The following is a 12680-nucleotide window of genomic DNA, read 5'->3' on the forward strand; positions in this document are numbered from 1 at the left end:
GGGTGCGTGGGGGTAGCGAGGGGGTAACGGTGGCTTTAGAACCAGAGCCTGAGCTCTTTCCTCCTCTCAGCCTTCAGGGTGCCTCACCCAGCCAGTCCAGAGGTCATGCTAGGCCCTTCCCCGACTTGCCCCCATCTCCCAGGTCTGGCTGAGGGTGGAAAGGAACCAGGGCCTCCTCCCAGCCGGACAAAGTCTGACACCTGGTGGCCAAGGTCAGAATGGCGCGTCTCAGCTTCCCGGAGCCAGGATGGTCAAGGTGAACCCGGAGGCCGTGGCAGGAGGGTGGGACTGGGCAGAAGCCACATCCAGTGACAGGCGATCCAGACCCAGGGGAACCTCGCCTTCCACCAGGCTCCTGCCCCTTAAGCCCACTAAGCACGAGACCCTGGAGTTGGGGGAGATGGGGTGTCTGGGAGGGTCGTGAGGGACTAGGAGGAGGTGCCTGAAAGAATTTTGGCCCACAGGGTGAGAATGGGGCCCAGGGTGTGTGAGTAGGTGGGGGCTGGGGTGTGAGTCTGGCTGCCCAGAATCTCCAGCTCAGGGTGGGTGGCAGGGCCTGAGGGATGAGGAGGGGGGTGTGGGGGAGAGGGAAGGAGAGCGGGCTACGCCCCACAGCCCGCTGGGGCCCAGGCAGCTGCTTCCCTCCCTCTACCTGCCCCCACCTTCCGAGCTCAAGCTGGTTCTCCCCACAAGCCCCATCGTGAGCTGGGGGAGGGGAATGGGCTCTTAGGGAGCATGCGCAGAGCTGAGGCCCCCCCATCCTGCCACTTTGTCTGAGCTAAGCCAGGCCTAATCCCCCTTCCCCTTAGAGCCGTTGGTGGTGGGCCTCTGCTCTCAGGAAGGTGCTGGGCTCCTGTCCCAGTTCTTTTTTCTTGGTTCTGACAATAATTTGGTCTTGGCCATGAAGTGAAGGCCTGAGTGTCACCAGGTCAAGGCGTAAAGGCCACTCCTGCTAGTTCCATCACCAGCCTCTTAGGATCAGGCTAACTCGGGAACCCGGGTCTCAGGAAATAGCCTGAAGGAGAGAAAACTTAGGCCCAACTCAGAGTTCAGTGTGCGGCCTGAACTGGGCTGGACCCAGGGACAGTAGTTGGGGGGACAGGGCAGGAGGCTGCCTGAGCGGGAACAAAATTTCAGGAAGGAAGGTGAGAGGGGCCAGACAGGGTTGGGGGAGCAAAAAAGGAAAAGACCGGAGGACAGGGGGACCAAAGACCAGGCAGGTACTCAGGAGACAGGAACGGGTCCCGAACCCCTGGGGCCCAAGGAGGAGGTCAAGGCTGCCTGGGGAGAGTACCCTCAATTCCAGACCAGGGATCCAGTCCCGGCACTGGAGCTGCCACCCTGACTCTCTTCCTTGGGGCTGGGGCGGCTTAAGGCCACAGAGACATTTCCCAGGTTGGGTGGGAGAGGCTAGCAGGGCTTGGGCCAGCCAGAGCTGGGGTGGCTGGCAGGGGCGGCCCAGACAGTGCCCACAGAGCAAGCCAGAGTGTCAGAGGAAAGGAAGGACTAGGCCCGGTGGCAGCAGGAGCTGCTGTGGCTGCCCGGCGGCACACCCCATTTCACGCTCCCTGGGCGGTGGCAGGGCCCCACGGCTATCAGCTTTCAGGGGTGGGAGGAACCAGGAATGAGGAGGGGTCTGCCCCACCCATGGCTCCCTACTCCCTCAGGCTTTGTGGGCCCAGTTGCTGGTGGCCACACACCTCCGGAACACCCAAGAGGAGGGGTGGTCGGCCCCGCAGAGCCTGGACACCATCCCCTTCCCCAGAGTGCCTGGGGTCTGCCAGGCACTGGTGGAGAGAGCCTTCCTGCGTCCCTCCCCACCACAGCAGACCCCCCCCTTCACCCGCGCCCCCCAACCATGGTAGCGGACTCTCCAGGGCTTTCTCCCCTTCAGGGACGCCTCCTAACTCTGTGCCCCAGACCCCTGAGCCGTGGGAGAGGCAGAAGGCAGAGGCCTCTGAGCAGGCCCTCGCGCCCTGGAAGGAAGACTAGCAGGCTTCAGGAGAGGGCGATTCTCTGGGCCTGTCCTGCCTCTGATTCCCAGACTCCCACTGGCCAGTACTTTCCCCTGCTGCCAGGAAGTTGGTGCGGGAGGGGGGAGTAGGGGTGAGTCAGCGATGACCGGAGCCCAGGGACAAAGGTCATGGGTGGAGAATTGAGAGACACTGTTTACAATAGCCTGCCTCCTCCAGGAGGTCTTCCAGGGCTGAGCCGGTCCTGTGGTCCTGCCCATCTGGGGCCCACCCCCGCCCCCTCTCCTGTTTGTTAGGACTTTATCCTCTTGCTGACAACTTGTCCCCGTCTGCCCCATGAGCTCTTGGGGGGCACGGAGGGGCCCCGCAGTGTGTTGTGACCGGCACCTGATGAACTGCAGAATGCTTCACCACCATCGCAGTCCAGTGCCCCCGCGGACGGTGCTCGGGAGGGCCTGGGCAGCCGTAAGGCCACGCCAGCGTCAGGGTCACTTTCTGCACGTACTTGCACAGGGGAGAGAGGCCGACTCTACCCGAAGAGCAGGAGTCCACGCACACGCTGGCCTCCCGCGCAGGAGGGAACCTTCCTGACCAGTAGGATGGGCAGGCGCGGGCTGCGAGACCCAGGGAGCCCACAAGGCAAATGCCCACCGAAGCGCGGGCAGTGTTTGGGGGGCAGGCTCAGAGGAGCTTTGGGAACCTCCAGACAGGTCTCCTGGGTCGCTCCCCGGAAAGGGGGATGGATTAGCCCAGCCGGCTCCGGACCTCCAGACCTGCCCCCACAAGGCTCGCGGGCCAAGGGGGGGGGTGGGGGGTTAGGGGGGAGGCTCCAGCTGGACTCTGGGGAGCCACTAACCGGCCACGGGGATTAGTGAGGCTGAAAGAACATTTGCCTAGGCAGGGAAAACGGGAAGTGAGAGGCCGAGGCGAAGCGTCTCCGAGTCCCCAGAGACCCGCCGCAGACCAATGAAGGGCAGCCGGAGGTGGTGCCGCCGGGGCGTCCCGACAGGTCCCCGCCCGGCCTCGCCCCCTCTTCCCCTCGCCCCCAGAGCACAGCTGCGCCGCGGCCCCGCCCCCCCGGCCGCGCCGCCCGCCATTGGCTGGGGCCAGGCCCCGCCCCGCAGAGGCGGCCTGCCATTGGCTGGGCCTCGCGCCGGCGAGCCGGCGGGGGTGGGGGGCGTTGGCGGCCTGGAGGCCGCGCGCTTCCCCCGGCCCGTCTGGTCAGCGCGTCGGCCCGTCGCTGGCCCCGCGCGCTCGCTGGCCCCAGCCCTCGCCCGCGCTCAGCAGCTGTCTCCCGTGCCCACTGGCCCGTCTCCTGTCCCGCGTCGCCTCCTTCGCCTGCCTGGGTGGCCGCCATGGGCCGGAAGCGGCTCATCACTGACTCCTACCCTGTAGTGAAGAGGAGGGAGGACCCCGCCGGGCGCAGCAAGGGGGAGCTGGCGCCGGAGCTAGGTCTCGAGGGGGGTGCGGGAGCCGTGGCCGCCGAGGGCCATGAGAGGGCATGGGCGGAGGTGGGCCGCACCAGGGGAAGTGAGGCCTGGCTCTGCTTCCTGGCAGGGCGGGCAGAGGGCCGGGCCCGGGGACAGCTGTGAGGCAGGCGGGGCAGGGGACCGGCCCGCGGGGCCCAGGCCCGGGCAGGCCTGAGGAGCTGCGTGTCATTGCAGGGGAAGAGCCCCAGCCCCTGAGCGTGGATGTGGACCAGACGGAGCTGGAGCTGCTGAGGCAGTTCGACCTGGCCGGGCAGTACGGCCCCTGCACAGGTGAGAGGCCCCGCCGCCGGGGCAGACCCGGAGCCCGCCCTGTCATCTTCTTGAAGCAAGCCAAGCGCCTGCCTGCCCCTCGGGCACTGTCTCCTGAGACCGAGGGGCGTGGAGGTTCCAAGACACCCCACCACACACATTCTCTGCTTGGGACTCTCCCCTGCCCCTCCACGAAGCCGCAGAGTCTTCTTCTCACCCTGGCAGGGATCACGCGGCTGCAACGCTGGCATCGGGCACAGCAGATGGGCTTGGGGCCTCCCCTGGAGGTGCATCAGCTGCTGCAGACCCACCTCGGAGACCCCCGCTACCAGCACAGGTCAGAGACAGCTGGGAGGCGCTCAGGGGCACCTCCTGGCCTGGGAGAGGGCTTCTCTGACCTCAGGGAGAAATGGCTGCAGGCTGAGCAGGCAGGAAAGTTCCATCCTCTGGCTCCAAGGCAGAGGGTCGCTTTAATATTTGCATCTCTCTGAGCTGAGGTGAGAGGAGGGTGTACCCAGGCCCAAGGGACTATTTACTTAGTAACAAGGGGGTGCCAGGGACTAGAGGCCACGACCAAGAGCTGCAGCTGATGAAATCACATCAAGGGACTTGACTTCCGCTTTGGTTTCTCCCACCTGCCCTGCCACAGCCTCTGGCACCTCTATCCCCTTTGAGGCACCACCGAAGACCTGCCCGCCTCCTGAGATCCTCAGCAGAAGCAAGAGGTGGATGCTGCCCCTCGGCTCAGCTCTGCTATGGAGCACATTCGGCGGGACGGTCTCAGAGGGAGGGGAAAAGGCTGAACCTGGAGGCTGCAAGACTCAACAGCGCTCCCCCGGGGCGCTGCAAGAGCCTTCCCAGCTGAAGCCCGCTCCTCCCAGACGGAGGGTGGTCTCTGAGGACAAGGGCGTGGCCCCAGTGCCCACCGTGCAGCCCCTGGCTCCAGGGATGGTGTGGCAGATTAGGATGGCCGTTGGCAGAGCCACACTGGACAGACGATCTAAGGGGCCAAGACGCACCTCCCCCCCTCCCCCCCACAGCTGGGAGTCTGAGGGCAGAACTAGCTGAACTCAGGGTAAGGGGTTCACACTGCTTATCAATAAAGAACAAGGAGCCTGGAAGCTTGCTCTCCAGTCCTTAACGTGGCCCTGATTTGGCTGGTAGCACCTGCCAGCTGACAAGTGGGAGAGCCTCACCCTGCCTCCTCTTGCCCCCTTTACCCGGCAAGGTACCCGGAGGCCAGCAGCAGCCTCCTCACCTTATGTCTATCTGAAGGGAAGAAAAAGCTAAGAGACCACAGTCCTCACAGGAGCAGGGCGGCCTCTGGCGCCCCCTGGTGGTGCACAGGGAACTTGCTCTTTAATTTCGTTCCTGGGCAGCCAGGGAAAAACACACCTGACCTGCAGCCTCCTGCCCACGGTGCCCATCTCACGAAAATAGGTCCTTTGTTGAAAGTAGGTCCAGGGGACCCATGGTGTATAAAGTCAGACAGACCTACCCATTCCCAGCAAGCACCTCTGCTCCCCACGTTGGGGGCCACCTGTATCCAAAATAGAAAGGGAAGGTCTTAACTGCAGAAACTCCTTCAAGATGGCCACCCTCTGTGGGGCGTGGACACACACACACACACACACACACACACACACAGAGTATGTGTTGAGAAGGGTGGGGTGGTCTCCTTATGCAGCAGCCAGTGCATTCATCCGGGGGCAGAGGAAGGCGGCTCCATGAACTCCCTGGCCTAAGCACCACTGATCCTATCAGCCCCCACTTTGTTGAGTACTGACCAGGCCTCAAGTATGTCAGATGTGTTCCCCCAATGTCCTAATGAGCCATCAGGCAGATTTTACTGACAGGGACCTCGTGCCCAGAGGCCCCGCAAGTACATGTGGCCCAGAGACCAGGTGCAGCATATTAGCTCTTCCCACCAGCAGCAGCCCTGCCCACGAGTGCCCACTAGGTTCGGGTGTCAGAGATCCTCCTGGGGTGTCATTAGTAGTGAGGAGATGGACAAAAACCAACATGTAAATACTGTATCGGGATGGCTGGTGGTAAGTGAAATTGGGGTCAGAGCCCAGAGGATGTCTGAGGCCCCAGAGGGGTGGGCTGGGGAGCCTCTCCAACCTGGTGGCGCTGGACAGATGCTGGTGGGTTTTAAGTCAATAAATGACATAATCTGATCTGTGTTTTTAAAACATTCGTCTGGGGCCTCCCTGGTGGCACAAGGGATTGAGTCTCAGTACTATCAAGCTATCAGCAGCCACTGCAGCACAAGTTTGATCCCCGGCCAGGGAGCTGACCCACATGGCACGGCAGACCTTGCCTCTCTCCTGCTGCTCCCCTCAGCAGTAGATTTCAGTCGATCTGCCTGTTCTGTTCCCCACTCTGTCTCTGGTGAATCCTATCACCCACCCCCACACCTGTGGCCTGCACCCTAGTTCTTGTATGCATAAATAAATAAAAATAATCTTTAAATAAATGAATAAAACATTCCTCTGGCCGGTGGAACGCAGCATGGGTTGGGGGCAGACACGGGCAGAAAGCCAGTTGGGGGCTTGGGGGGCTCGGGGGAGTGGTGGTGGCTTGGAGCAGGGAGGGAGACAGCAGTGGTGAGCAGTCCGTCTTCGTCTGTTTTGAAGGGAGGACTGGCTCGCGAAGAGCTGGCTGTGGGGGAGGGGAGGGGAGCCCAGCATGACTTGGTTTCGGCTGCAGGGCTGGAAGGACAGCGTTCCCATTCCTAAGATGGGAGATACTGCGGGGAGGGCAGGGGTGGGGGCTCAGGGGCACAGCTTGAGACACGTAGGGTGTGAAGTCCGTGGAGTGCAGGCGGGGAGCAGACAGCGGTGCTGCAAGTCTGGAATTCTGGGGAGAGCTCTGGGCCCAAGATCCCAGTGCAGTGGCGCAGTGGCTCAGTGGCGTGAAAGCTGCGAAGCGTGGAGATGACTGAGTGGGTGGAGGGGAGCAAGGGCACCCTGGACAGCGTGGGCCTGGCACACTGGTGGCAGACAGGCAGGCATGCAGCAAAGGAGGCAGGACTGGCCTGCAGGACTGGAGGGAAATCAGGGGGCCTGGGAGGAGAATGTTCAAGCTCTCAGGGCATCTGAGGCCTGTAAGTAGAAGCCTGGGAATAGCGCACACTGGCCTAGGGGGAGGGCACCTTGACCAGAGCCGTTTCCACGAAGGGACATGCTCCGAGTGGGCCTTGTCAGGTGAGTCCCTCTGTTAGGGGGAGAGGATGTCCTGAGCTAATCCCATGCAGGCTTTGTGGACCCCACCCCCACTCCAGACCAAAGCCATCAGGACATTGGGAAAGACAAATCCCGTCACCACCAAAGGGAGGGTGGCTGGGACCTGAGGGTGGAGTTGGGCAGCCAGGTTGGGTATAAAAACCAAACACGTGGGCCTTGGGGGTCTGGCTGTCGCTCGCCTCCTGGCTTCACGGCTCCTGGCTCGCGGCAGCTCTCAGAGTGCCATTTGGGATTCCTGATCGGCGGATCGGGTAGGACGCATTTAAAACTTTGTCTCCCGCTTTTCTCCCTGAGCGGTACATTTCCTCCTTTCTCCTTCCCTTGTGAATAAACCTTTTATGAACCTTTCACGTGTGCCTGCAGTAGAGTATTGATAAGTCCTTTTAAGCGCGGGTGAGGACCCACAGTCAGGCACCCCGTTTTGTATCGGGGCTGCCCTATAACAGTTTGGCGCCCAGCGTGGTTTCCAAGTTACACCCGCGGTGGACCAGCCCAAAGCAACATTCCTTGCGTTGGTCACCATAAGCGCACTAGTTCTGCAGGACTCACAGTGTAATATTTGTCTCAAGACCCACAGTCAGGCACCCTGTTTTGTCTCGGGGCTGCCCTGTAACACCTCCGCTGCTACAGGGAAGGCCGAGCTCAGTCCTACAGGGACAGTGCCCACACCAGGCCTCCCACCAACGGCGGCGCCCGAGGTGTTGAAAGCTTCCGACCCACCTGAGCTCAGTCAGCACAACTGGTACAGGCAGTGACGCAATCACTGCCTCGGGCAACTAGGAGGGGGACCCGGGAGCCAAGCTCTGAGGCAGGCAGCGCCTTCTACTCACCATGACTTTCTCGCCGCAGAATGAGTGCAGACTCTGGGGGGCTGAGGGCACCCTACTCTGGGTATTCTTAGCAGCTTTGTGTTTCACCTTCAAATCTTCCATCAGTGTTGCATCCTACTCCGGGAGGAGTGGCTGTGACATAAAAAGGGATAAACTTACTTGTCAGGTAGAATGAGCCCTCTAAAGGATGACATAATCTGATCTGTGTTTTAAAAACATTCCTCTGGGGCCTCCCCGGCGGCGCAGCGGTTGAGCGCTGGGTTGCAAAGCTGCCCACAGCCTCTGCAGCGCCGGTTCGATCCCCGGCTGCTCCCCGGCCACCAGAGGAGGGTCCCACATGGCGCGCAGACCTCTCCTGCCGCCCGCTGCTCCCCTCAGCAGTGTACTTCGGTCCTTCTGCCTGCTCTGCTCCCTGCTCTGGCTCTGGTGAATTCTCTCACCCTCCAGCGCTTCTCAGTGCTTGTATAAATAAATAAATAAATCTTAAAAAAAAAAAAAAAAAAAAAAACATTCCTCTGGGGCCTTGTGCCCTGGGCTGGGGTCACAGACCAGACCCCAACTCGGGTTACGCAGCCATGCAAAGGCGCCAACAAGCATTTCTTGGAAGGAACTGGGAGGGAAGCAGCCCTTGCCAGGCTGAGGAAAGAAACAAGGAGGGTGGACGTGAGTGCCCAGGGAAGAGGTGTGCAGATGGCACTGCTGTGAAAATAAGCACAAGTTTAGTGTGAACTGTATTTGGCACTGCACTAAGCACCCCCTGTCCTCACAGCAATCCAAGATTATAAAGCTCTTTATATATATTTTATTTTTTATTTTATATATATAAATATTTATGCATACAAGAGCTGGGGTACAGGCCAGAGATGTGGGGGGTGAGAGGATTCACCAGAGACAGAGTGGGGAACAGAACAGGCAGACTGACTGAAATGCACTGCAGAGGGGAGCAGCAGGCGAGACAGGAGAGGTCTGCTGCGCCATGTGGGTTGCTCCCTGGCTGGCTGGGGATCGAACTCGTGCTGCAGAGGCTGCAGATTGCTTCATAGTGCGGTGCTTAACCCCTTGCGCCACCAGGGAGGCCCTAATTTTGATTTTTACTTTATTATAATTACTCTTTTTCTTGAAGAGGAAATTCTGGCACAGAGGTTTCTCATATCAGGGGGGTGATGCCAGAGGGTGGCCTGGGACCAAACACCAGTCTTGAGCCTGGGGCAGGAGAGTCTGGACTTATCTGTGGTGATGAGAGCCTCAAAGGCTTCCAAGCAAGGAGGAGACAGAATAAAAACCATCATTCTGGAGACTGTCTGGTCAGGTGGGAAAGAAAGACTGGAGAGGGGGGAAGCTACAGGGAAGACAGGGTGCAAAGGAAGCTGGTGAGACCTGTGTTTGGAAGGGAAGGATGGCCTGGGGCGCTCACGTTTGGCTGGGAGAGAGGCCACAGGCAGTGAGGGGAAAACAGGAGGGAAGACAGGCTCGATGCTTGAGCTTGGGAGGATGACAAGATGTGCAGATGCACACTTGGAAACCTGGCAGTGGAAACCTGGAGGCCAAGCCCCCCGGAGGGGAAGGGAGGCCATGGTACCTGGCGGGCGCAGGACTGACTGACACTGGAGCCTAGAGCAGAGAGGAGCTCTCCGAGAGAAGAGACAGGAAGCGGGGAGGGGTGGGGAAGACAGGAGCGAAGATGGTGCTTGAGAAAGTTTTCTCTAGAAGGGAAAAGAGGCGCAGCAGGGAGCTGGGCACACGGGGCGGCGGGGTCTGGGGGTGGGTAGTCAGCAGTGTGCAGGAAGAAGCCTTTGGGAGGGACGGCGAGGCTGCAGGGCGCTTGTCCAGATTCTGCCCCCACATTTCCTGTGTCCTGCCCTCTGGACTTCTCTAGCACCCCCTGCTGTCCAAGCAGCTCCTAGCTGCACCCCAGTCCATGAGGGACACATTGATTCACTCCGACTCAGGTGTGGCCACATTTATCCACCCTCAAACCCACGCGAACATACTAGTAGCGTCAAGGCTTAAGCAGCTAATTTACCAAGACACCCCAGTAAACAAGGGAAAGGAACATGCTACTTTCATCCACTAACATGGATTAGTCTAGAAGCAGAGGGAAACCCCAAAGCGCCCGCTGGTGGTGGACCTGGGCTTGCCGCACGCTGGACTTAAGGGCTCCGCCACAGGAGCGCGGCTTTCTCTGCGGCAGGTCCCCAGGTCAGCCACCAGGCTCGAAACTGGAAACACCTCTGCTGGGCGCGAAGAATTTGGAGTGAGAACGAGGATAGATAAGCAGGTGATTTCCAGCCACTGCAGCCGGACAGGCATGAACTTGACCCTGTGGGGACACAGACAGCCTGAAGACGGCCCTCGGCCACGCTCGTGAGGGTGAGCGGGGTCCCCACGGGCAGACATGGTCCGACTCCTTCTCGAACCCGACTTCGGTCCTTGGTCTCGAAGGAAAAGGAGAAGGTGTTTCCTAGAAGCCTCCTTGGGGTGGATGCCTCCTCCTTGGCATGGGGAGGTGCCTCGGCTCTGGTCCTGCCAGCCCCACCCTTGCCGGCCTACTGGCTCCTCCCACAGCCTCCCTGAGAGGCTGAGCACTCCTGCCCTGCCCAGCACTCGCTCCCGCGTGGGTACAGCCCATCAGGAACATGCCCCTGGATTATTCTGCGCGGCTCACCGTCTGCTGCAGGTGCTTCATCCTGGCCGCGTGGACCTCACACAGACCAAGCACTGAAGGCCGACAGAGCTGCCGCCTTCACTCACCCCTACCGCTGGGGCTATGGGTACTGTCCAGCTTTGACCATCATTTCCCAGCCTGCTGTCAAAGCGCTAACTCAGCCAGCGAAATCCAGGTCCTATTAAGTCAGTTCTCCTGGGAGTGTGCGGTCTCGATGGCAGGGGCCCTCTGCTGGCGCCTCCTTCTGAAGCCCCCCTCTTGGCCGCCGCCCCCAGGCCCGCACTGGGCCAGCCCACTGGCCTAGCTGAGGAGCTCGCAGCATCAGACAGTCCCCGCAGCTGAGAGCACGATTCACCTTACATCGTCCTGTAACTTCCTTGTTGTATATCAAAATTACATGTCTTTTACATATTAGATGGTTGGGTATTGGTTTTTTTATTCTGTCTAACTGTCTTTTATTTATTTATTAAAAGATTTTTATTTACTTATACAAGCACTGGGTACAGTCAGAAGCACGGGAGGGTGAGAGGATTCACCAGAGACAGAGTGGGGAGCAGAGCAGGCAGACTGACGAAGTACACTGCTGAGGGGAGCAGCGGGCGGCAGGAGAGGTCTGCGCGCCATGCGGGACCCTCGCCGGTGGCCGGGGATTGAAGCGGCGCTGCAGAGGCTGCGGGCACCTTCGCAACCCAGCGCTCAACCACTGCGCCACCAGGGAGGCCCTGACAAACTGTCTTTTAATTGGAGTGTTTGGGGCCTCCCTGATGGCACTGGGGGTTAGGACACAACCTATGAGGCTGTCTGCAGCCTCTGCAGCACGAGTCCGATCCCCTGGGCCAGCCAGGGAGCAACCCACATGGCGCAGCAGACCTCTCCTGTCTCCCTGCTGCTCCCCTCAGCAGTGTACTTTGGTCAGTCTGCCTGTTCTGCTCCCCACTCTGTCTCTGGTGGGGGGTATGACCTCTCTGGTGTCTCACCCCAATACCCAGGGTATTAATGAAGTATCTCCCCCTTGGGTAGGCCAGAACTCAAATTCTCCAGCAGGCGTGATCTCTAGCATTTCCACCCCTGTCCTAGCCCCAGAGCACAGCTCTGCCAGCACCCACAAAGGCTCACCCTTCACATTTGCAGCCCAGCCCTCAGCCGGGGGCCCATCAGGAAACCACATATGGGCTTCTGGGCACCCTCCCCCTGCATAGCTGCCACCTCTCCAGCACCCTGCCCTACAATTTCCAGATGCCACAGCAGCTCCCAATACAACCCCTGTCTTACCAGCACGGCAGAACTGTCATGCTCTGCTTGGGCTCTACCTCCGTGCTGTGCTCAGCACAACTGTCCCCAGGCAGAGCTCAGGGGCCAGGGTTAATGTGGGGTTTGACTCGTGTGCTTTCCTCCGCTCAGTACTCGCAGTCCTGCTTACTGCTCAAAGCCTAATAATAGCTGCCCTATATAGATTTCCCAGTTTGACTGTTGTTTACAATGGGAGGCCTCTGACTGGGTCAGAAGCAGAAGTCCTGGAACTCACTCATTAAAGCAATTTTGTGTTCTCTGTCTTGAAAAGGTCTAGAAGCAATGAAACCCGAGCAGCAATGAGCATACCCAGAATCGAGATCTGAGTTTCCTAAGATCTTCCTCCATTTAGAGAGAAAGTTTGAGATCTTTAGACAAGTGTCCAGTCCCATATCTGGGGCAGAGAAGATACAGGGTGCAACTGGACACAGTTTTGTGCTGGCAAGCAATGAAGTACTCAAAGACGATTGGGAGCACCCCAAAAGGACCAGGAGCAGGCTAGCGGGAGCACTCACCGGCCCAAAGAAGATTGGAAACTTTCAGCATCTGAGAGAATGGGGTCTCTGCTTATCAGCTGTGCTAATCAGTTCAGGCATCACACTCGCCCCAAAATAACTCCACCTGTTGCCCCTACACCACTTACTCTACCCCCGTGGCACTCGGCCTCTCTCTTCTGGTTGCCCACGCGTGCAGGCAGCCGGGCGTCCTGCTGAGGTCAAGAGCAGCCACGCTGGAGCTTTGGACCCGAGACAACTAGACTAGCTGAGCCTCGCAGGGTGGAGCCTGCTCAGAGGGTCTCTTGAGGCCTTCAGCAGATGGGGTCAGTCTGCCCAGCACCATTTGAAGACACAGCCAGCTGCCGGGAGTGCCAAGTCTTCCTGCCAGGCCCGGCAGCATGGAGAAGAGGGTGCAGATGGCCTTCTCCCCACTTCCCC

General features: G+C 59.8%; 2 protein-coding genes across 3 annotated transcripts in view; one reads left to right on the plus strand and one right to left on the minus strand.

Moving 5' to 3' along the window:
* RAD9A (RAD9 checkpoint clamp component A) overlaps positions 1-12680 on the minus strand; it is a 44496-nt gene that overhangs the window by 28463 nt on the left and 3353 nt on the right. For both annotated transcript variants that reach the window (XM_037517474.2, XM_037517475.2), the window contains one exon: positions 7791-7922. The gene's annotated coding sequence lies outside the window, so the exon portion shown is untranslated. The remainder of the gene's footprint in view (positions 1-7790; positions 7923-12680) is intronic.
* POLD4 (DNA polymerase delta 4, accessory subunit) lies at positions 3218-6217 on the plus strand. Its single transcript, XM_037517479.2, has 4 exons — positions 3218-3425; positions 3638-3733; positions 3938-4049; positions 4362-6217. Exons 1-4 carry the CDS (start codon positions 3329-3331, stop codon positions 4384-4386), a joined length of 330 nt encoding a protein of 109 aa, XP_037373376.1. The 5' UTR covers positions 3218-3328; the 3' UTR covers positions 4387-6217.

Source organism: Talpa occidentalis, unplaced genomic scaffold, assembly GCF_014898055.3.
Source record: "Talpa occidentalis isolate TD23 unplaced genomic scaffold, MPIMG_talOcc4v2.1 talOcc4.17, whole genome shotgun sequence".
Classification (NCBI taxonomy): Eukaryota; Metazoa; Chordata; class Mammalia; order Eulipotyphla; family Talpidae; genus Talpa; species Talpa occidentalis.